Raw genomic sequence first — 23,967 nt, 5'->3', positions numbered from 1 at the left:
TCCTATTGTGAAGTCATCACATCAGAAATTCTGCCCCCAGAATTGGTCTGGCCATGCTGTGGTCATCTGAATCCTTCTGGCCCAAATGCCAGAGTTCTGTATGGCTCTTGATACTGTTCAATACAGTATCAGAACCATCATTACATAACTGTACAGATACCATTCATTTTGCTCATCTGGCCCAAACGGGATGGTTTTTATCTGTTCACTTTGCCTTTGGATACATACAATGTCATATACCCAATGGTGTCACAAACTACGTATATGACCTAAACATAACTTTCATATTATTTGTAAGAAGGTCAACTGTGCAGTCATAATGTTCATTGTGTACTGCGTATGAATGAGCATGTAAACACATGAGTTGCATTCCTGATTTGAGTAATGTTACTTAGATTTCTGCAAATGAAAAATGTTTTTGTAGATGTAACACACCTGAATGAAAAACAGACAGGAATTGATAGATTGACCTTTTTATTTCAGAGTTAAAACAGAAGGTCCACTGGAGTAGTAAAACATTGTTTCGGAACATTTGTGACATTTATAAAACATTTGGTTGATGAGGGAGTAGACCATTTACTATTAACTTGGTGTTTACTCCAATACTGGAGCTACTGTCCTTTAGGTTAACTCCAACCCTCATCTAGCACACCTGATTCTAATAATTACCTGGTCGACATGCTGAATAAGGTTAGTTACAACTGGGGTTGGAGCAAAAACCCACAGAAGTGTAGCTCTCCAGGAATGGCGTTGGAGAGCCTGCTCTGACACAATATCCCCCCATCTAAACTTTCGTAAGAAGTAACAGGTGTATAACATGTTAGAGCAGGGGAGGAGCAGAAATATTGAGAATAATTCAATGCGGGGCAAGACAGGTTAGGGGGAAATATATGAACATGTTAAGATAAAGTGAGGCACATCTTGATCAAAGCCTTTAGTCCTAGAATAAAAGGGTGAAGGCATGGGAGGCATGATAAAGATGGGTTGAGGAGCACAAAGTGTGGAATTGGCAAATGTGGGATCATGCTTGAGCTTTAGAAGACATCTATACCCATTTATCCATATAAACAATATTCAATGTTTTACATAAAACTATTGTCATTTCAGTAGCACCTCATTGTAAGTGTATGGATATGTTACAAATGTATCCTTCAGGATTTGTTTGACTATTTGAGGTCATCAAATTCTACTGCATAATTTGAAATTATTTACAAATTAGAAAATGGAATCCTTTTCCTGCGAGGATGAGTTTCTGTTTTAGTGGCTAGGTATTGGAATACTTTTCAAGGTATCGGTCGTAGGCATCATAGATGGCTTGCCTGTAAGACAAACATACCAAATAAGTATTTCAGAATATTACAGAAAGACAACAATGGGCATCTGTCTCTGTGAAATTGTGGAACCATTTACTCACCGAAAAAGTCCCTGTTTGAAGAGGTAGGCGCTGACATGGCCACCGTTGAGATACCGCACCTCACAGCCTGGCCAGATCTCTTGTAGACTGCGCACACCGGTGCGTGGAATATAAGCATCTTCCTTTGCCTGTATCAGAATGATTAGACTGGGATCCAACGGCACTGGAAAACCAAGACAGCCAGGCTTGAGTGTTACTCAATTGAGCTAAACAAGTTCTACTGCACAACTACAACATTTTTTTGGGTCCCAGCTCTATAGGAATCTGTCAATTCTCACCTGAGAAGTTAGCAATGTGTGTGCACTCATCCATGACACCCTTCATGAAGTCCAGGGACTCAGTGTGGAGGGACTGGCGCTGCCACCCACTGCCCTTGTTGATGTTGGTATGCTGCATGTTCACAGAGGAAAGCATCTGGTCCAGCCCATGATCGTGGTCCTGTCCATTAGCTCCTTCCCCGGCCCGGGAGTGCAGGGCAGAGGTGCCCTCGGGGGAATGCAGACCCAATATGTCCGTGGAGAGATCCAGACCAGAAAGCGTGTCAAGTGAGCTCTTTAGAAACTCCTGACCCATCTTGAAGGAATCAACCTGAAATTAAAGGTTGTCTTGTCATTTATGAACCAATTGACTGCACTAATACTGTATCAATTATTAAAGAATGAACCAATCTGTAAAGCCATTTATGACAACTGCTGTAAAAAGGATTGATTAAATTGACATCTCAAGCTATAAAACAGATGGTACGATATAGTACGATATGTATACCTAACATTGTTATGGAATTAAGGTTTACCCCACAGTACTCCAACAGTCTGATGATTTCCTGTTCGTACACAGAGTGCATTGCATACTGCTTCTCCAGTTCCCTCCAGTTCACAGCTTTGCTCAAAACACCCTGTAAAACACAAAATATGTATTTCAGAGCATAGCAATTAACAAATTTGGGCAGTTTACTGATTTGCTTTTAGTTTTTAAAAATAAATTGAAGACTGAGAAATGGGCTTTGTAAATTTGAGATGGATAAAGGAATACTTACTGTTGTAAAAACATTGGAAGCTGTGGTCCAGGAGAGACAGGGAATCAGCGGTATGGGCTTTGGCCAGTTGGTTACAGCTAAGGATGCCATCTGTGAGAAGATGAGAGCTTCCATTGATTGTTCTTTCTCCTTTAAGAATTAACTTAACTGATGTCTACTTTTGGTAATAGAATGAATGATTGTGTGGTGTGTACTTACATGCCCTCCCATTGAGATACCAGTCATGCCAAGGGGCCAGTAGTCCTCCCTCTCCAGCCAGTGGAGCAGCACTGCAGACTCCAGGATGAGTGCTGCTCCCATCACAAAGAGGTCAGACACATTCCTCAGGCTGGAACGACTAGACAAACACCAAGCATAATGCACAAATCATAACAACATTGCCATGACACTCGAATTACGGTAGATGTTTTGAAAAAAACAAGACAAGGTTATGGGGATGACTTACACTTGTTCTTTTGGTTTCCGGTATCCATGTACAAGTCGTAGTTAAGGAATTGGAATAAGAATATTTAAAAACAATTTACAATGTAAATAGTATATTAATACTTATTTTACTATTTCTCAAATTAAAAGGATATAATAAGGGTTTTCCAGGAGAAGTGAAGCCATTCCTGCCTCCTTTATCATGGGTCTGGCCATGAGGGTCCGCCTCTTCCAGAAGAACTGAAAATAAAGCTATTTTCTATGAGAGGTTGTACATCAAAGAAGGTTGATACCTGGTTTGTGCAGTTGATCAGGGGAATCTATTAAATTTGATTGACAAATGTAGCTTCCCTGTTAGTGCAAAGAATATTATGAAGCATTTAGTAGCTAATGTAACTTACATGATCTCCAGTCCCAGCCAAGTGAATACATACTGGCTTGTGGTTTTTCCACTTCTTTGGAACTATAAACTGGAACCTTAAAACACACAAAAAAAATAGGCCTTGGGATTAGTGTCTGCTTTGATACCAAAGACTAAAAATGGGACCCAATGCCTCTGTGCCTGGCTGTTAACATTAAGGAGATGGATTTGGGGTGAGGCCCTGCGATAGCATCCTGTTCGGAGGGAGAAACTACCCTATGGACTGTTCTGGCTCAGACGAGGCTTCTTACTTTACTTAAATCTGAGATCTGCATAAGGTGAAACAGCAACACTGGTCAACGTTTTGTTGTATTACTATATATTTTACAGAGTTTTATTTTTTACAGGTCAGGAGGAGGATCCAGCATCATGAGAAAAATAAAATAAATCATAGTAGAATAATGTTTTTCTGTCAGTTTCACCGCTACAGATTCTAGCTTTGACAAAAAAAACTGCATAAAATAAACTCAGAAGTAAGATCAAATTGATCATAGATTTTTCCCAAGTAATAGGAGACATGGTCTATTACTATATGGCAATCTGCAAAATTTGACTCATTTAGTGACAGTATTATTTCCATTACCTGGCTTTGATGGACTCTGATGGCAAGATACCAGGAACAATGTGCTCCAGAGGAGATATGAAATACCCATTGTGTATTTTGCAGTCAGACTGGTCTTCTACCTAAGACAACAGCAAAAAATATATACAACTGCATGATGTTTCACCATAAAACAGGTTGAGTCAATGGCAATGTGCATATTATTAAAATGTGAAATGGCTCACTAGGCTACAGACCAATGGAAAAAAAATTGGAAAGGCACTGTAAGAGTTCAGACCAAAATGCATTTGTTAAGACTTTAGGCTGAACAATCAGATGGAAGTCAGGGAGGGGTACCTTGTCAATAAACACAGGATAGTCCTTAGGTACCAGTTCCTTACACTTCTCTCTATTGCCAACGATTTTCCTTAACTCAAATATTCTGTGGAAATATGAAAAGGTGGTTAAATTTACACTGCCACAAAAATAAGAATTAGGTGAAAATGTACCTAGTGATTGCCATGCCATATGACACTGGGCATATTTTAGGCTACCTTTTCAGATCATCAGGCTTTCCCCAACCTTGGATGAAAAGCTTGGTCAGGAGAAGCTTTCTGTAAAGAACATCCAGCCGGCTCACACCCATTGACAAGGATCTCTCATCTGAATGATAAGCCAGAAAATAAGCCCATTAGATTTCACTTAACGTCTAGCAGAAACATTTATTCCTGAAAACCAGAAACACAGGCTCTCTCAAACCCCGTGGAGTTCACACAAGTGACAACAGGCACGTTTAAGACTGTCTGAGATCCTTTGTACGTGTACATTCAGATTGCCATCCTAGTGTCGCCTTCATGTTGGTGCTAACAAGCAGCCTAGATAGTGCTAGGAATCAATAGTCAATCCAGTAGGGGCTGGAAACTATAGTGAGCTTTGAATGGTCAATAGCAACGTGACGTCCCGAAATGCAAGACAAAAGTTCAGATTTCCCCAATTTGGGTCCAGCCTTGTTCATGCTCCTTTGGCCATACTTGCAGCGCCCAACATCCCCCAGCCCACTTAATTGAAATGAATGGGGCTCCGTTATTTCATAACCTCCAATGTTTTAGACCAAGGGTGGGCAAACTTTTGGGCCCGAGGGCCACATAGGGATTTAGACATTCAATGGAGGGCTGCATTTTTGGGGGGACCAAATGTTTGTTTATTGGTGGGGATGACGCAGCAATCTAAGGCACTGCATCTCAGTGCTTGAGGCATTACTACAGACCCGGGGTCGATCCCAGGCTGTGTCACAGCTGGCAGTGACTGGGAGACCCATGAGGTTGAGCACAATCGCCAGGTGTACAGTGTTTCCTCCAACACATTGGTGCAGCTGGCTTCCGGGTTAAGCTGGCATTGTGTCAAGAAACATTGCGGCTTAGCAGGGTCGTGTTTCGGAGGACGCACGGCTCTCGAACTTCGCCTCTCTAGAGTCCGTACGGGAGTTGCCGCGATGGACAAGACTAACTACCAATTGGAAACCACTAAATTGTGGAGAAAAAAAGTAACACAAATTCTCGTCCCGCTGGCTGTACTTTGCCCCCCGGTTTTAGTGTTGGCATTGTTTATACATTTAATCTCTATAAATGTCGAAATAAACATAGCTGCAACTACCATGTCATAAACTCAGTCCCAGAAAATAAAATCTGTATCGTAGCCTCAAATGTAACTAAATGAATCGCGCCAAAGTTGGTTCCTGTTCCAGTCATGTCTTTGGTCACGTTCGCGAAGTCAAACAAAAACACCCTAATGATTAGTTGACAATAGAGCCTCCCACAATGCAGGCGACGGCTGCAGGATGAAGTTGGTAAAGAGCATTTAGAGACACCTGTAGTCTAAACTTAATGACGGACAATGATTAAATAATACAACACACGTTGTAAGGCTATGACCAACGATGATCACTGACTTGACAAAAGTGATCCACTCGAACACGCCTAACGTTAGCTATCGTGAATTTACATGCCTTACCATTAAATTAATTGTTGTATGCCGATGTAACGCCTGAGTAATCACGAGAGACAACAAAAAAGGCATTAGAAAGAGGATATTATACCTCAAATTGAAACGGAGTGTGGTGGCCTTTCGCTGATAACTCAGTCTTGGAATTATATGGCTATCGTAGAGGGCGAATTCCACTACCGCTGGGCTCCCCACGTCCCATCGTGCCATGCGAATTTTGAAACGGATGTAGCTATTTCTTTTTCTGTGGTGTTTGTAAAAGTCACTTGGAGATTGCTGCCACCTTTTGACAAGGAATAGTGACAAAAAATACATGTATACACTACTCATACAGAGTTTACTGGTGCAAAATAAACTGTTGGATAACAAAACAAATTATGTATTTTGATGTCCAAAAATGTTATGGTATGACGAATGATATAAATATAATTGGGTGTTATTTGACCTATTGGATACATTGAGGAGTGGCATGAACTCTTGTTGATTGTCCAGCAGGTGGCGGTAGTACTCAATATTCTGCCTGGGTTTGTGTTCACTAGCTAGCTAGCTAACGTTACATGTCAACAGAAGGCATCAGGAGACAGGAAGCTATTCGTCACTGGCTAACTAGTTGGCTTTGCTAACGTTACTGTTTGCTGACTGATGTACATTCTGAATTTGGCATATAGTTGGAAATGTTACTTATGTAGCTAAGCACTTTTTTATTTTTCAGTCGGTCTGCAACACTCAGCCAGTTAGCTGACCCGAGTTGCCTAGCTAGCTAGCATTAGCTGGCTTGGTAAGTAGCTAGTTTGTTAATCGCCTTTACTACAAGGTACCATTTCTGTCACTGTGTGTACGTCGACAATTGATCATAACATGAATGTGTCAACGTGAATGTAGCCAGCTATTTCCACGAGCCAATGCAGTCCTATGTTATTGCCTCTTTCTTTCTGAATTGACTGGTGATTGTGGTTGTGCCTAGCTAGCTAATAATACGGCCATTGTAAGCTAAATCACAACTTTGTGATTGTATTTGTAGGGCAGTCATCAACTGTAACAACTGTGAATACTTGTGACTTGTTGTTTGACTCACATGTTGTTTGTTTATTGTGTTTTGACTGTTTTAGGATTCTTTTCACAATGTACTCGCAATTCTGCTTGTTTCTGCCAGTTGTACAATGTCTTGTTGAAGTAAAAAAATATATGTATATATTTCTCATCATACGAACATATGTTGTACACCTGTCATTGCAGACGTACATAGCTATCTATACTTGTGAACAGTCTGTGTTGTCTGTTCCATGTTTAGATTGCAGCAGCATCAATCATGATGAGTCCGACCCAATGGGATCTGCCCCCGGAGCTGTGCTGCCGGCCCATGGCCTTTGTGGCCCTAACTGGGCTGGATGTAACTTATAACGCCATCCATAGGGCAATATGGGATGCCTTCTGTGCCAACAGGAGGGCCGACAGGGTCCCCATCTCATTCAAGGTCCTTCCAGGAGACCATGAATACCCAAAGTGTAGGACCAAAGTAAGTGCTGCTTGATGAGGTTACCCACTTACATCATTTGTTCCCAAACACAAACATTTGGGGCGTATACACTAAAGCACAACGGTAGCAAAACTGTGTGCAATGGAAAACGTAAACAAGCGATTAGATAGTAGACGAGGCTACCTTCCCGTTTCAACCTGTATTCTTCAGTTTCATGCCTACAAGTGAATACGACCTTGTTGTTTTTTTCTCAGAGAACCTCCTATGAGTGGTACATCCCCAAAGGGATCTTGAAGACAGGCTGGATGAACAAGCACCTGAACCTGGTGCCTGCCTTGCTGGTGCTGTTCTATGAGCTGGACTGGGATGATGCAGTTTGGAAGGAGAAGCAGTCTGAGTGTGCCACTAAAGTAGAGATAGTCAGGTACAGTAGTACTACTCCTCTTCACTTGTCATCAATGAAGATCTATAGTGCGTTTGTTGAGTTGAAGCAATGTATATCATGAATATGTCATGTCATTCACAGAACAAGCCTTCAAGGAAGAAACACCAAGGTTGCAGTTGTTTTAATTCAGAAGAAAACCCCTCTTCCTCCAGGTAATTGCATCTACAGTTATACAGATCATATATTGGGTTGATTGTACTGTTAGGTTTTATGATCAACATAGCCACAATATCACATCTGTAGGACTGACAACCATGTCAGTACTGTAGAGATTGTATTGTGTCATGCAATGTATGCTTAGGCTGCATACTTGGACTCTGACTGAATTTGTGCTGCTGCTGTCTGCCAAGGTGAGGACCTGGTGGCTTCAGAGAGGGCTGCTTCCCTGTGCAATGCCTGTGACCTGTCTGGGAAGTCTCTCTTTGTCCTCCCTCACACTGATCACCTCGTGGGCTACATCATCAGGTAAGTAATTCCTCTTGGTGGGATCCGGGATCAGATCAAAGGCCCTGAGCAAAATTACCGATAGCCGCGTTGACACCATTATCTCTTAATATATGACAGGTACAGTACCAGTGAAAAGTTTGGAAACTACTCATTCAAGGGTTTTTCATTATTTTTACTATTTTCTACATTGTAGAATAATAGTGAAGACATACAAACAATGAAATTACACATGGAATTATGTAGTAACCAAAAAAGTGTTAAACAAATGAAATAAAAGTAGCCACCCGTTGCCTTGTTTACAGCTTTGCATTCATTTGGCATTCTCTCAACCAGCTTCACTTGGAATGCTTTTCCAACAGTCTTGAAGGAGTTCCCACATATGCTGAGCACTTGTTGGCTGCTTTTACTTCACTCTGTGGTTCAACCCAAACCATCTCAATTGGGTTAAGGTTGGGCGATTGTTGAGGCCAGGTCATCTGATGCAGCAATCCATCGCTCTCCTTCTTGGTCAAATAGCTCTTACACAGCCTGGAGGTGTGTTGGGTCATTGTCCTGTTGAAAGACATATGATAGTCCCACTAAGTGCAAACCAGATGGGATGGCTTATCGCTGTAGAATGCTGTGGTAGCCATGCTGGTTAAGTGTTCCTTGAATTCTTAATAAATCACAGTGTCACCATTGCACCTCCTCCTCCATGCTTCAGTGGGAATCACACAGGCAGAGATCATCAATTGACCTACTGTGTCTCACAAAGACACTGCGGTTATAACCAGAAATCTCAAATTTGGACTAGTCAGACCAAAGGACATATTTCCACCAGTCTTATGTCCATTGTTTGTTTCTTGGCCCAAGCGAGTGTCTTCTCATTATTGGTGTCCTTTAGTAGTGGTTTCTTTGCAGCAATTTGACCATGAAGGCCTGATTCACGCAGTCTCCTCTGAACAGTTGATGTTGAGATGTCTGTTACTTGAACTTTGTGAAGCATTTATTTGGGCTGCAATCTTAGGTGCAGTTAATTGGCAATTTCTGAGGCTGGTAACTCTAATGAACTTATCCTCTGCAGCAGAGGTAACTCTGGGTCTTCTTTTCCTGTGGCAGTCCTTATGAGAGCCAGTTTCATCATAGTGCTTGATGGTTTTTGTGACTGCACTTGAAGAAACTTTTTCAAAGTTCTTGAAATTTTCCGCATTGACTGACCTTCATGTCTTAAAGTAATGATGGACTGTCATTTCTTTTTGCTTATTTGAGCTGTTCTTGCAATAATATGGACTTGGTCTTTTACCAAATAGGGCTGTATACCAACCCTACCTTGTCACAACACAACTGATTGGCTCAAATGCATTAAGAAGGAAAGAAATTCCACAAATTTACTTTTAACAAGGCATACCTGTTAATTGAAATTCATTATAGGTGACTACCTCATGAAGCTGGTTGCAAGAATGCCAAGAGTGTGCAAAGCTGTCATCAAGGCAAACGGTGGCTACTTTGAAGAATCTGAAATATAAAATATATTTTGATTTGTTTAACACTTTTTTGGTTACTACATGAGTCCATATGTATTATTTCATAGTTGTGATGTCTTCACTATTATTCTACAATGTAGAAAATAGTCAAAATAAAGAAACACCCTTGAATGAGAAGGTGTGTTGAAACATTTGACTGGTGTTGTATGTTACCCTTATCATGAAGCCTCCCTAGTATGTGTTATGTACTTATTTGCAGGCTGGAAAATGCGTTCTATGAGCATGCACAGACCTACTATTACACAGAGATTAGGAGGGTCAAATCCCACAAAGAGTTCCTCAACAAAACAACCCATCAGGTGAGACATGACAGAAATAATGTGTATGTTTTCCTGGTTCCCTATGATCTCCACCACCACTATGTTAATCAATGACTCCTCCAAGTCTCTCTGTGTCATTTTTATTTGAATGACTTAATTTGCAGCTAAGCTAATGCTGGTTATATCACTGCAATGTCATCAACTGGTGCATGTTATTGTTGCAGTTGCTGTTTGTGAGACACCAGTTTAAGATTGCATTCTTCAGTGAGCTCAAGCAAGACACACAGAATTCCCTAAAGTAAGTTCAACACAGCTCTACTGGCGTGTGTGTGTGTGTGTGTGTGCGTGTGTGTGTGTGTGCGTGTGTGTGTGTATATATATATATATATATATATGATTGGTCTTACAATGCATCTCTCTAGTTCTGTCTGTCTGTCTGTCTGTCTGTCTGTCTGTCTGTCTGACACATCATTAGTACTGTTTCTGATGCAGGTACTACAGGACTGCCTACAGCCTTGTACATGAGCTGAGAACCCACGAGACCAACATGCTGGAGATAAAGACCATGGCTGGATTCATAAACTACAAGGTGCTTTTGGATCATAATGAACTGGAATGCAGACATTGCGCTCCCAACATATAGACTGTGCTGTATACCCTGTTGAGTTACATGTGTAACAGAAAACCTCTTTTCAGATCTGTCGACTATGCTTCCAACACAACACACCTTTGGATGCCATTGCTCAGTTCAGGAAGCATATTGATCTGTGCAAGAAGAAGATTGGTAGTGCAGAGCTGGCATTTGAGCACACAGCATGGATGTCCAAACAGTAAGAAGTCAATACCCACTTCCCTACCATTCTTCTCTACCATTCTTCCCTGATGCCATCCTTGATAATAACCCATCTCCACCCATTTTATCACTCCCAGGTTCCAGTCTTTTGGTGACCTCTTTGATGAGGCAATCAAGCTGGGTCTGACGGCCATCCAGACTCAGAACCCTGGCTTCTACTACCAGCAGGCTGCCTACTACGCCCAAGAACGCAAGCAGCAAGCAACTCACCTGTGTGCCCATGAGGTACAGCAATGCATGTGTGTCACTCAGACAGCTATCTTTCACAAGACTGCAGAAGCTTGAGAGGGGAAAAATGTATATCGCGCCACTATTGCTGTACTTCCAACTGAGACTTACCTCATACCGGTGTGCCTCAAGGGTTTTATGTTAATGTCAGCGTTAATGTAATTGTGTGTCCATCAGGAGTGTGACACTAAAGACTTAGGGTGTGCAGAACCTCTGCATCATCAAGACAGTAGTTTTGTGAAAAGGTGTTAGAGTTCACAGTAAGCCATTGTTATGTAAATGACAGCGGAAAGTACCAGTGGCCTGGCTTTGTCCCCAAGTGAGAGCAGGGCCTCTGCAGCCGTATGGCCTAGTGAGACACGGGTGCTGGCCCATGTAGATGGAAACAGAAAAGTCTGAGCCTTTTGGGTAAACAGTGGGGGAGATCTCAGATGGAAACTCAACATATGAGTATATAATGTGTAATGTATGGCATTGATATGGGCTAATATTTTTGTTGATGTCTGCATCGTAGATTCTTCATGCAGTGCAATCATTCTAGTTTACACACAGCACAACAATCGCGTCAGAATGCCTCTATGCCCCCTCATGGCATCCCCACCCATGACCGTTATCACATGTTGACGGACCGTCACTGTATTTCCCTTTCGCAGGCCAGTGTGAGCTACCCCACCCCAGACCACCTGGAGACGCCCAGCGGAGCTCTGGACTTCTATGGGCAGAGAGCCTGGAGACAGGGCCACCAGAGTGAGTATGCCCTTCTCAACACTAATCTTTCAGCACTAAAAGTAGCTTTTACAGTGGGGCAAGAAAGTATTTAGTCAGCCACCAATTGTGCAAGTTCTCCCACTTAAGATGAGAGAGGCCTGTAATTTTCATCATAGGTACACTTCAACTATGACAGACAAAATGAGAAAAAAAATCCAGAAAATCACATTGTAATGATTTTTTTATGAATTTATTTGCAAGTTATGGTGGAAAATAAGTATTTGGTCAATAACAAAAGTTTATCTCAATACTTTGTTATATACCCTTTGTTGGCAATGACAGAGGTCAAACATTTTCTGTAAGTCTTCACAAAGTTTTCACACACTATTGCTGGTATTTTGGCCCATTCCTCCATGTAGATCTCCTCTAGAGCAGTGATGTTTTGGGGCTGTTGCTGGGCAACACGGACTTTCAACTCCCTCCAAAGATTTTCTATGGGGTTGACATCTGGAGACTGGCTAGGCCTCTCCAGGACCTTGAAATGCTTCTTACGAAGCCACTCCTTCGTTGCCCTGGCGGTGTGTTTGGGATCATTGTCATGCTGAAAGACCCAGCCACGTTTTATCTTCAATGCCCTTGCTGATGGAAGGAGGTTTTCACTCAAAATCTCACGATACATGGCCCCATTCATTCTTTCCTTTACACGGATCAGTCGTCCTGGTCCCTTTGCAGAAAAACAGCCCCAAAGCACAGTAGATATGGTGTTCTTTGGATGCAACTCAGCATTCTTTGTCCTCCAAATATGACGAGTTGAGTTTTTACCAAAAAGTTATATTTTGGTTTCATCTGCCCATATGACATTCTCCCAATCTTCTTCTGGATCATCCAAATGCTCTCTAGCAAACTTCAGACGGGCCTGGACATGTACTGGCTTAAGCAGGGGGACACGTCTGGCACTGCAGGATTTGAGTCCCTGGCGGCGTAGTGTGTTACTGATGGTAGGCTTTGTTACTTTGGTCCCAGCTCTCTGCAGGTCATTTACTAGGTCCCCCCATGTGGTTCTGGGATTTTTGCTCACCGTTCTTGTGATCATTTTGACCCAATGGGGTGAGATCTTGCGTGGAGCCCCAGATCGAGGGAGATTATCAGTGGTCTTGTATGTCTTCCATTTCCTAATAATTGCTCCCACAGTTGATTTCTTCAAACCAACCTGCTTACCTATTGCAGAGTCAGTCTTCCCAGCCTGGTGCAGGTCTACAATTTTGTTTCTGGTGTCCTTTGACAGCTCTTTGGTCTTGGCCAGAGTGGAGTTTTGGAGTGTGACTGTTTGAGGTTGTGGACAGGTGTCTTTTATACTGATAACAAGTTCAAACAGGTGCCATTAATACAGGTAACGAGTGGAGGACAGAGGAGCCTCTTAAAAAACAAGTTACAGGTCTGTGAGAGCCAGAAACCAAATACCAAATATTTAATTTCCACCCTAATTTGCAAATAAATTCATTAAAAATCCTACAATGTGATTTTCTGGATTTTTTTTCCCTCATTTTGTCTGTCATAGTTGAAGTGTACCTATGATGAAAATTACAGGCCTCTCTCAACTTTTTAAGTGGGAGAACTTACACAATTGGTGGCTGACTAAATACTTTTTTGCCCCACTGTATGTGTTTAGACTTGTGTGTACAGCTCAAATCAAATGTTTTGTCACATGTGCCAAATACAACAGGTGTAGTAGACCTTACAGTGAAATGCTTCCTTACAAGCCCTTAACCAACCATGCAGTTTTAAGAAAAATACAGGCGTTTAAACCAAGAATGCTATTTTGACCAGTCTCCGTTTCTAAATATTGATTGAAATGTCTTATTTTGTATTTGCAGGTATCGATCCCCCACACATGGAGAAGGAGAAAGGAGGGATCCTGGCGCTGCAAATGAAGGAGAAGGATGTTCCCCACTCCGTTAGTCCACATTCACTCACTCATTCAGCACGACACAGCCATTCTCATGTTCTACTAACGCTGAAGCCTCTTTCAGTGCATGAAGGCTACATTGCTACACAGGGTTGGGCTTGCGCAGTCCATGAGTGTAGACCTATAGTAGGTTAATGGATAGCAAGCTGTCACCCTCATGGTAAATTGTGGAAGAAGGCCATGCCAGGTTTTCAGGTCAAAGGAGGTTCAGTTTTATGGTGTATGATCGTGAATAAAACCACTAAGCAGATCAAAAGTGAATTCTGGATTTGGATGATACTGCAACATTATAAACTGAAATGACCGATTTGCTCCATGAACAGTGAGGATAGAATATTTATTAACAGCGTTACCATATTGCCAGGTCTGTTGTTCAGTGGACGTTCATTTGAAAGGCTATAGAAGGTTCAGTCTTGTGGCATCCTTCACTAGTGATGTAGAGCAGTATCTGGTAATATATGATTCACTTTTAGTAAGAATACCATGAGAACCACACCGGAGTTTTCCTCAACTTGTATGGCATGGTTGAAAAAGGAGAAAATTCTAATAGGATTATTAAGCCAAGCAAAATACTGATTCTTCTTGGTTTAACTTGGTTTATTATGCCAAAAGTGTGTAAGAGAGAGTCTCCGATTGTTCTGTTTGCTGTATTACAGGAGCTAATCATTGCTCTGCTCAGCAACGCTGTGGCTCAGTTCAAGAAATACAAGTGTCCTCGGATGAAGAGCCATCTGAGTGAGTTTTACCCTGAGCTGAAGGGGAACAGTGCATTTGGAGCATATTGTTACCATAAGCATCACTTTTGTGTGCGTCTACATGTACTTGTCAAAGTTTGTCTGTCTGTCTCTAGTGGTGCAGATGGGAGAGGAGTACAACCATGCCAAGGACTACACCAAAGCACTGAAGTAAGCCTGACTCAGCAGACACAGTGGGGCAAAAGTAAAATGTGTTACTAAGTCAATTAGAGTATAATAACAAATCCCCACTGTCATTGGGCGCAAGCCTGACTTCCAGAAAATTACTGGACCAATTGCAACCATTGATGGCGACTAGATTATCGGCAATGGATCTCCTGTTATACCATAAACAGGCGCTAAAATCACTTGCACAGCTGATCTCAATTGCAACCAAATCGGCCATCGATTTACCTCTCCCTAAGTGAATCTCGGTGTTTACTCTTAGTCCTGTTTGCATCCAACATTTGTCAAGAAATATCTCCCTCTTTTGGGTATTATCATCCGAACTATTGAGTTCTGCAATTTGAGGAGACTTAGGGCAATTTGTCTATTTGACAATCATTCTGTGCAATTGATATAAAGTATTTAATTTCCTTGTTTACCATGGCAAATCTACTATGGCAAGGTAGCTTACCCTACACATTTTATGAATGGAAAAAATCATGGTGTAGGATACATTTATCGCTTCCAATTTATGTATCCATTAATGTTTTTACTTGTCTTAAAAATATAGCTTATGGCCATTTCTTATCAAGAGGGGAAGGATGTATTTCTGAACTGTAGGCAACACATTTGAAACTAAATTATAATTGTTTTTTAATCAAATTAAATTGTATTCTAATAAAGCTATTTTAAAGTTGCACAAATTATATTATAACTGTTAAAGTAATGTATTTTAAAGCTTTAAAAATACAACAGACATATAGCATACAGTTTTGTCTCTATGTCATTGTGATGAGCTTGTTCATGGTTAAGCTGGTAGTGAAGAGTAACATTTCCTATGTTGTGTGGATGGCAGAGATGATTTATTTATTTTTAGAACAGTGTGATGACACTGAGTAGAGAACCTTTTATATGTTCCTACAGGACTACAGTAATGAGGCCAGTAGCTACTGTGGTGTATTAACTCGCTATTATTTTGGCAGTCAAAGCTGAAATATTATAAATGTGATTAGATTGAAGAATGAAAAGTTTTGGATAAGAGAATCATTGTGAAACTTACCTACCTATGTTGGTCTGTGTGTCTATATGCAGACTGCTGGACTATGTGATGTGTGACTACCGTACAGAGCGCTGGTGGAGCCTGCTCACCTCTATCCTCAGCACAGCGCTACGGTGCTCTTACCTGATGGCCCACGTCAAGGACTACATCACCTACTCCATGGAGCTGGTCGGACGAGGTACAGGATGGTTTAGTACAGGACACTCTTCAGCTGCACCCAGCTCTCCCCAGATTACATTTTTCTGCTTCTATGGGCTACTTAGTCAGTTTAATATGTTGCTTATTTACAATGTTCAGTTTGTTTAGAGCCTGGCCATCACCTTATCAACAGCAGCAGAAGTCCATTGTCATTTACATTTTTCCTTAAGTTCCCTTTTGTCTATTTCTCCAGCTTCTACTCTACGGGAGGAGCAGAAATCCAGGATTGAGAAGAATCTCATCAAGGTCCTGATGGTGAGTTGAAGAAATGGCACCTGTCACATCACCCAATGTTTATGTGACTGTGTAGCCACTGTTCTGTGGATGTTAACGCTGAGCCTGTGTCTGTGTTCATAGAACGAGGTCCCAGAGGCAGAGCCAGATTGTGACCAGGCCTCAGCCAAGGCTGCCCAGGCCCTGTGGAGCGACCGCATGTCTCTGGCTGGCAGCAATGAATTCACCATCGAGGTGCAGGACTACGTACCCTTTGGTTAGTACACTTCTACAGTATACCTACCGAGATCATACAATTATGCATCAAGATCTTAAACGATACAAGAGAGATTCTGTGAACAGCTACCTAACATATACCACACATTTGTCTTTCCAGTCCAGTGCAAGGCCAAGTTCCTGTCCCCTAGTTTCCACGTGGATGACCCGGTCCAGCTGCATGTCTACCTGAGGGCTGACTGCCCTCACCCTGTCCGCTTCTCTAAACTGTGTGTCAGCCTCAGCAACCAGGTACTGACCCACTACATAACTCTACTACCCCACCACAATCCATGCAGGTACAACCACTCTCTGTTGACTCGGACTCTGGTGGCTCTCTGTCCTTCTTCAGGAGTATAACCAGTTGTGTGTGGTAGAGGAGCCGTGCAAGTCTCAGGATATCCTAGAGGCCTCCAGTCAAGAGAACATGTGCCTGGTCCCAGGCAAGACACGCATATACAGCTTCAAGTTTGTGGCTAAAACTGAGGATGTGGGGAAGAAGATAGAGGTAAGGGAAAGTGTGTTACTCAGGGTGTCCTAAACTGTGCTGTACTGGCATAGCAGACACAGATTTAACATAACCAAGAGAGATGAAGAGCATCACCTTTTTACCTGTGATCTATCTTATGGATTTGTGCACACTGTATGTTTAGCTTTGTGTGTTTAACTTTGTGTGTGTGTGTGTTAGATCACAGCGGTGGACCTGATGCTGGGCAGTGATATCGGCCGCTGCGTCTTCCTCAACTGGCGAGGCGGGGGAGGAGATGCTGCCTCGTCCCATGAAGCTCTGCTGGCGGCCAGGTCCTTTAAGAGCAGGGGGCGTGTCCCAGAGCAGCATGTGGAATGGGACGCCGTGTCTATCCAGGCCAGCACCATGTGAGTCTCCATAGTGTTCAGTTTAATCACACTATGTCACGTCACTGATTTACAAGATCCATGTATGACATGCTTCACTGTCTGCACACCAAGGTAGAGAGACATTTTCCATAATGCACTGCAACATTTCAAGTAAAGGGAGCTGTGATGCTGTACCTTGCCATTGTGTGTATCGCATTGTTTACTAAATATCTGGTTAAACTAACCAGTTAAAACTAAGGTAATTAGCTCACAGCATAGAGGAAAATGTCGCCCTCAGTTTTTTCATACTGTCATAAGTTCAAAACATAGTTGAGTTGGTAACAGATGGTGCGTCATCCTAATCTGACAATGTGTTTTGTTCTTCAGGATAATCTCTCGCATTCCCAAGATCTCTGTTCAGCTGAGTCATGAGCCCCCTGCTCTGAACAACGAGATGTACCGCATCACTGTCTCCATCCAGTCCAACGAGGAGACAGTGACCAAAGACGTCAAACTCACTGCCGGACTTAAACCAGGTAGGCAGCATTACACCAGAACTGTTTGACACAGCACAGGATCAAATCACATTTTATTAGTCACATGCTCCGAATACACAGGTGTAGACCTTACAGTGAAATGCTGAATACAACAGGTGTAGACCTTACAGTGAAATGCTGAATACAACAGGTGTAGACCTTACAGTGAAATGCTGAATACAACAGGTGTAGACCTTACAGTGAAATGCTGAATACAACAGGTGTAGACCTTACAGTGAAATGCTGAATACAACAGGTGTAGACCTTACAGTGAAATGCTGAATACAACAGGTGTAGACCTTACAGTGAAATGCTGAATACAACAGGTGTAGACCTTACAGTGAAATGCTGAATACAACAGGTGTAGACCTTACAGGGAAATGCTTAATACAACAGGTGTAGACCTTACAGTGAAATGCTGAATACAACAGGTGTAGACCTTACAGGGAAATGCTTAATACAACAGGTGTAGACCTTACAGTGAAATGCTGAATACAACAGGTGTAGACCTTACAGTGAAATGCTGAATACAACAGGTGTAGACCTTACAGTGAAATGCTGAAATGCAGTGAAATTAATACAACAGGTGTAGACCTTACAGTGAAATGCTTAATACAACAGGTGTAGACCTTACAGTGAAATGCTTAATACAACAGGTGTAGACCTTACAGTGAAATGCTTAATACAACAGGTGTAGACCTTACAGTGAAATGCTTACTTACGAGCCCCTAACCAACAATGCAGTTTCAAAAAAATACAGATAAGAATAAGAAATAAAATAAAAAAGTAATTCAAGAGCAGCAGTAAAATAACAATAGCAAAACTATGTACAGGGGGGTACTGATACAGAGTCAATTTGCAGTGGCACATGTTATTTGAGGTAACATGTAGATGTAGGTAGAGTTATTAAAGTGAATATGCATAGATGACAACAGAGTAGCAGTGATGTAAAGAGGGGGTGGGGGGCAATGCAAATAGTCTGGGTAGCCATTTTACTAGATGTTCAGGAGTGTTATGGCTTGGGGGTAGAAGCTGTTTAGAAGCCTCTTGGACCTAGACTTGGCGCTCCGGTACCAGGGAGAACAGTCTATGACTAGGGTGGCTGGAGTCTTTGACAATTTTTAGGGCCTTCCTCTGACACCGCCTGGTATGAGGTCCTGGATGGCAGGAAGCTTGGCCCCAGGGATGTACTGGACCGTTCGCACTACCCTCTGTAGTGCCTTGCAGTCGGAGGCCAAGCAGTTGCCATACCAGGCAGTGATGCAACCAGGCAGGATGCTCTTGATGGTGCAGCTGTAGAACCTTCTGAGGATCTGAGGACCCATGACAAATCTTTTCAGTCTCCTGAGGGGGAATAGGTTTTGTCATGCCCTCTTCATGACTGTCTTTGTGTGTTTAGACCATGTTAGTTTGTTGATGTGGACACCAAGGAACCTGAAGCTCTCAACCTGCTCCACTGCAGCCGAGTCGACGAGAATGGTGGCGTGCCCGGGCCTCTTTTTCCTGTAGTTCACAACTTCAGAACCAGAAACTGCTTGACACAGGATAGAACCCTGGAAACAGACTTCTCAGAATGGGATTTAAATGGGAAATCTCAGTTTAAGGAATTCTATTTCTATGGACCTTACAGCATTGGGAAAACACTGACATACATTGGTTAGGTACCACAAGCTTTGATATTTGTCCCACCACCTTAAGGTCAGGATGCAAACCTCACACAGTCAACCCATGTGACCCTGAACGGTTTGGAGATGTGTGACGAATCCCATCCTGCACTGCTTCCAGACATTGCCATTGGAGACCTCCAGCCGGGAGAAAAGGTACATCCCCCACCCACCCTCAGGCCTGCACAACCTCACTGTCCATCATGAAAAAAAACATGGCCAATGGAGAATCTCCATTAATATAGCTTTTTGGGCCAGGACTAGGCTTCATCTGTGTCTGGGAAACCGGGCCCCCTTGTTTTGCTAAGATCTCTTGAGGGACATCAGCAGTGTGTTGTTTGTACTAATCGTTCTCTACTGAACAGGTTGAGAAGTGTCTGTATGTTCGCTGTGTCACCACTGGAGCCAGAATCTTCCTGTTCCATGTTGCCTATGCCTTGAGCACCAAGGTGGAGGGCAAAGACATCACCTGCAGGTGTCACAAAGTGAGTTTGTGCACTGAAACCTCACTCATTGCTAGTTTCAGTATTTGTGACTTGTGTCCATAAATATGTATGAAATTAACTGTTTGTTGACCATAGCTTTCTTTTTTGCAGGATGAAACCGTTACCATAGAAACCATTGTTCCATTTGAAGTTGCTGTGAAGTTTGTATCCACAAAGGTTTAACTTATTTTCCCTCTATTGATGTTGTTGGCATTGTTGTGCAAATCTAGTTTTGAGTGAAGTTTTGAGTGCTGTTTTAATGGTGTTTTGGGCGCAGTTTTAATGTGGTGTTGAATGCAGTTTTGAGTGCAGTTTTTTTGTTCAATGTTGGTAAGTCAGTGCTTGTCAGTGCAGCGACTTCAGTGATAATGGATCATGTTGTGTTTCAGTTGGAGCACCTGGATAGAGTGTATGTGGACATCCCCTTTCTGCTGATGACAGACATCCTGAGTGCGTCCCCTTGGCCTCTCCACCTCGTGACCAGCCAGCTGCAACTGGCCCCCACCATGGCTGCCATGGACCAGCCCCAGTCCCAGGTGGAGCAGGGTATGACACCACCGTCTCTATGGTCACGTCCCAGTTGGCACCCTATTCCCTCTGAAGTGCCCTATGGACCCTGGTCAAAAGCAGTGCACTATATAGGGAATTTGGGATGCCCACTAAAGCTCCCTCTGACATAGCTCTGCAGGGGAAGCCTCAACATCTCCCATCTAAGACCATATATTCTAATGACCCCAGTCGTTGTAGTTTCAGTGTGTGTTAGTAGTTTGTAGCATAGAAACACACCCGAGTTCCTTGTAGCCTAACCTTCAGGTTTGGTTGTTTTTTTCTACCAGTGGTGCTGCAGACAGGGGAATGTGCCAGCGAGTGTTTCAGCCTTCAGTGTCCCCCTGTGCTCAACGGGACGAGCAGCGTGGCGTCTGGACAGTACCTCATCTCCTGGAAGAGGTGTGTCTGCTTGACTCCAGCCGGCCATTCTCCTCTTCTCTACTCTGACATTTCTCCTCCTGTCAAGCACAATGGAAAATTCACAAGGTCAAGACATTTTCTTTTCCTGAAGCTTTAACTCATTACATTTGTATTGCTATTTCAGGAAATCTTGGTGTGCAGATGCACCTGTTGTGACGACTGTTGCCACCCTCCCCCATGTGATGGTGGAGACCATTCCTCTATATGTTCATGCAGGTACCACATGTCTTGATCTGAATGATGTAGTATTTTCACAGTTAAGTCTAAAAATAAGGAATATGTCTGTTTTTCTGTCCCATTCAGATGTACATAACAATGGTTCCCTGTGTTTGGTGGTTACAGAGCTGCCGTCGTTTGGAAGGGTGCGGGAGTCTATGCCAGTGAGGTACCACATCCAGAACCGGACGGGGCTGGTCCAGGACGTGGAGATGTCTGTGGAACCCAGTGATGCCTTCATGTTCTCTGGCCTCAAGCAGGTAGGTCTCTGCAACATGCCCCCCCCCCCTGGTAAACACATCAAAGAAACTGTAAAGTAGCACAAACATATTACTCACTGGCTTTAACTGCAACCGTCATTTGGTGTTTATTTCTGTGCAACTCAGCGACGAGTCCACTACGAGCCTGACACAATCTTGAGTACTATTGTGAGATTCCATACAGCCTGAGACAAATTGAGTACAGGACAGTGCAATAGTTACAAGCAGACAACTCTCTACTACACTCCTTATTGTTGTCAGTTCAACATGCAAGCCCAGGGTACAACTTAACTGAGTGCCAGAGTTCGACTTGACACTGGTCTGTTTTGAGGCTGAAGTTTCCACCATTATTTGTATTCCAATTTAAACTGCTGCCTAACAACACATGTAGTAGAGAACCGATGGTTTTCATTCAGAATTAGACTAGAATAGACCATACCATTTGAGGACCCATGTGGTCTCCAGTCTCATGCTCTACATGCCCTTAGTGTCACGGTGTTTCCCCAGGTGCGTCTGAGGATCCTGCCTGGAGCGGAGCAGGAGATGTTGTATAACTTCTACCCTCTGATGGCAGGGTACCAGAACCTTCCCCAGCTCAACATCAGTCTGCTGCGCTTCCCTGCCGTGTCCGGACAGCTGCTTCGACGCTTCCTCCCCTCACGCATCTTTGTCAAGGTACACTTCGCTTAGAACTCAAATAAATAAAATGAAGGGACTTCGTGTCTATTCATTCTAATTCTATGTTAACAGCCACTAGGCTCTTTCTAACCACATGGCATATTCTGTAGATCCATCTCAGTGTTAGCTGCAGCGCTGTTAACTGACAGTAATATTGAAACATATTTACATAGAATACAGTTGCAAAATTAACCAACTTAAACTCGAAATTCACCTTCCATCAACCAGTGAAGTGTTCATATAATTATGTTTGAGTAGACTGTGTAGTGCAAAATCAGTAAACTATCATAATACTTATTTTTTAAAATATATTTCAGCCCCAGGGCCGACAAGCAGAAGATGCCTCCATTGCAGCGGCTTGAGATCCATAACAAGACCAAACCCCAAAGTGAATACTAGTTTACCTGAAACACATCTCTCACCTATTGGGCTCAACTGGAAAATGTTGTTCCACCGATGCATTCACTTTTTGACCTCCTGTAAATCACGCTTTTAAAAGGATGCTTAACTACAATAGTTTACTTTATAATCTTGATTGATCCGTAACTGATTAATATTGGAGCTTGCTGATCTAAAACCTTAGGCTTTTGTTATCATGTCATGTAGCTGTTACACAGGGTGTGTTTGTAAATTCACTCCGGCTATTTACTCCGATTTCAGAGCACTCTTGTCTTAGTGTGCCAGAGCACAGAATAACTGATGGATTTCTGAACGAGCAACACACACTGAATATGATCAGTGTCAGTAAACGTAGACAAAAAGTGTAGTTAAATTGTTTCCAGCAGTAAGTTCGTCACCAACACTCTGGATAACATGAAAGCCTAACCAGCTCTGTTAGGGTGAGTAAAATAGTCAGAGTTAGGTGTTAGGCGTTCTCTCATTTGTGTCTGGAAGAAGCTAGCAAGCTAGCCAACTTCAGCCAGTTAGCTTGGATGCTTGCCATTGTGAGGTCAGAACGCTCGGCTCATCCCTACTCCTCGTCCAGAGCAGAGCATCCAGTGTGCACTCTGAACACTCCGAGAGCGAAACGCTCTGAATTTACGAATAGTGCGCACTCTGGCACTCTAGTGAATTTACTAACACACCCACAGTAATAGCCCTCACATTTTACTTGATCAATGATGCAGTTCCTCATTAATCTTCAAACTAAAACATTTGGGTGAGTTATGATTGTGTGTGTGTCACTGACTGTCAAATGTAATGAATACAGTATAACTAAGACGGCATAGTATTAAAGGTTTTTGTGAAGATTGTACAGCCTCTCAAATGCCTTGTTTTAACTTGAACCAACTGTAATGATGTGATGTTATCAGGCCTGCCCGTGAATTCAAAGTTCAGTGATGTTTCAGCATTTAGACAGGTTAAATCCAACTCCACTGTGGGCGATCCTTTCTACTTTTCCTGAGAGCAGTCAGGTAGCAGGTGATGGCTAGTGGTTAACAGAGTTGGAGTCATTTCAGGAAATATACTGAAATTCCAGTTCTCTTAAATGCTTTTCAGTGAGGAATTAGAATTTGTTTTAATTTCTAAATTGACTGGAATTGAAATGGAATTCACCCCAACCCTGGTATCTGATTTATGGGGAATGAGACTCATCATGGGATAAGTAAAAGATTTGCTTCCATCTGCCAATTTATTGGTGTGCCATTGGAAGTTCCCACCTTCAACAATGTTTGGAGTATTTGCTCAGTGGTAATGTGGAAGCAGGTATCACACATTGAGAAGAAGGGTTGCTCTATTGCAGGGATCGACAACAGGCAGCCAGTGGACGATGTAATTTGACACCCACAGTTTTCTGGGCAAATTTTTTTTATACAGTACCAGTCAAAAGTTTGGACACCTCATTCCAGGATTTTTCTTTATTTTTTACAAATTTCTACACTGTAGAAAAGTAGTGAACACGTCAAAACTATGAAATAACACATGGAATCAT

The 23,967-nt window shown here is 42.6% G+C and overlaps 2 protein-coding genes across 2 annotated transcripts; one reads left to right on the top strand and one right to left on the bottom strand.

The window, feature by feature from the left end:
* Positions 1 to 457: 457 nt before the first annotated feature.
* Positions 458 to 6,047, bottom strand: abhd18 (abhydrolase domain containing 18). The gene is made up of 13 exons (XM_064973407.1): positions 5,931 to 6,047; positions 4,390 to 4,498; positions 4,193 to 4,277; positions 3,878 to 3,978; positions 3,275 to 3,350; positions 3,029 to 3,113; positions 2,896 to 2,923; positions 2,649 to 2,787; positions 2,451 to 2,540; positions 2,208 to 2,309; positions 1,693 to 2,002; positions 1,415 to 1,577; positions 458 to 1,319 (listed from the first exon to the last, which is right to left on the bottom strand). The coding sequence occupies exons 2-13, from the start codon at positions 4,479 to 4,481 to the stop codon at positions 1,265 to 1,267; spliced, it is 1,326 nt and encodes a 441-aa protein (XP_064829479.1). The 5' UTR covers positions 4,482 to 4,498; positions 5,931 to 6,047; the 3' UTR covers positions 458 to 1,264.
* A 331-nt stretch (positions 6,048 to 6,378) lies between these two features.
* trappc11 (trafficking protein particle complex subunit 11) lies at positions 6,379 to 23,287 on the top strand. The gene is made up of 30 exons (XM_064973406.1): positions 6,379 to 6,614; positions 7,128 to 7,352; positions 7,568 to 7,737; positions 7,840 to 7,910; positions 8,109 to 8,223; positions 9,928 to 10,027; positions 10,213 to 10,286; positions 10,481 to 10,577; positions 10,685 to 10,818; positions 10,919 to 11,066; positions 11,723 to 11,816; positions 13,652 to 13,731; positions 14,400 to 14,478; positions 14,594 to 14,648; positions 15,735 to 15,880; positions 16,094 to 16,155; positions 16,258 to 16,390; positions 16,511 to 16,641; positions 16,742 to 16,897; positions 17,078 to 17,265; positions 17,614 to 17,762; positions 19,461 to 19,582; positions 19,792 to 19,911; positions 20,023 to 20,088; positions 20,301 to 20,457; positions 20,748 to 20,859; positions 21,005 to 21,096; positions 21,223 to 21,356; positions 21,864 to 22,031; positions 22,352 to 23,287. Exons 2-30 carry the CDS (start codon positions 7,146 to 7,148, stop codon positions 22,394 to 22,396), a joined length of 3,405 nt encoding a protein of 1,134 aa, XP_064829478.1. The 5' UTR covers positions 6,379 to 6,614; positions 7,128 to 7,145; the 3' UTR covers positions 22,397 to 23,287.
* Positions 23,288 to 23,967: the final 680 nt, after the last annotated feature.

This window comes from Oncorhynchus masou, chromosome 9, assembly GCF_036934945.1.
Source record: "Oncorhynchus masou masou isolate Uvic2021 chromosome 9, UVic_Omas_1.1, whole genome shotgun sequence".
In the NCBI taxonomy this organism is placed as follows: domain Eukaryota; kingdom Metazoa; phylum Chordata; class Actinopteri; order Salmoniformes; family Salmonidae; genus Oncorhynchus; species Oncorhynchus masou.
The sequence above is the reverse complement of the archived record's forward strand: the minus strand, read 5'-3'. Positions and strand labels throughout refer to the sequence as shown.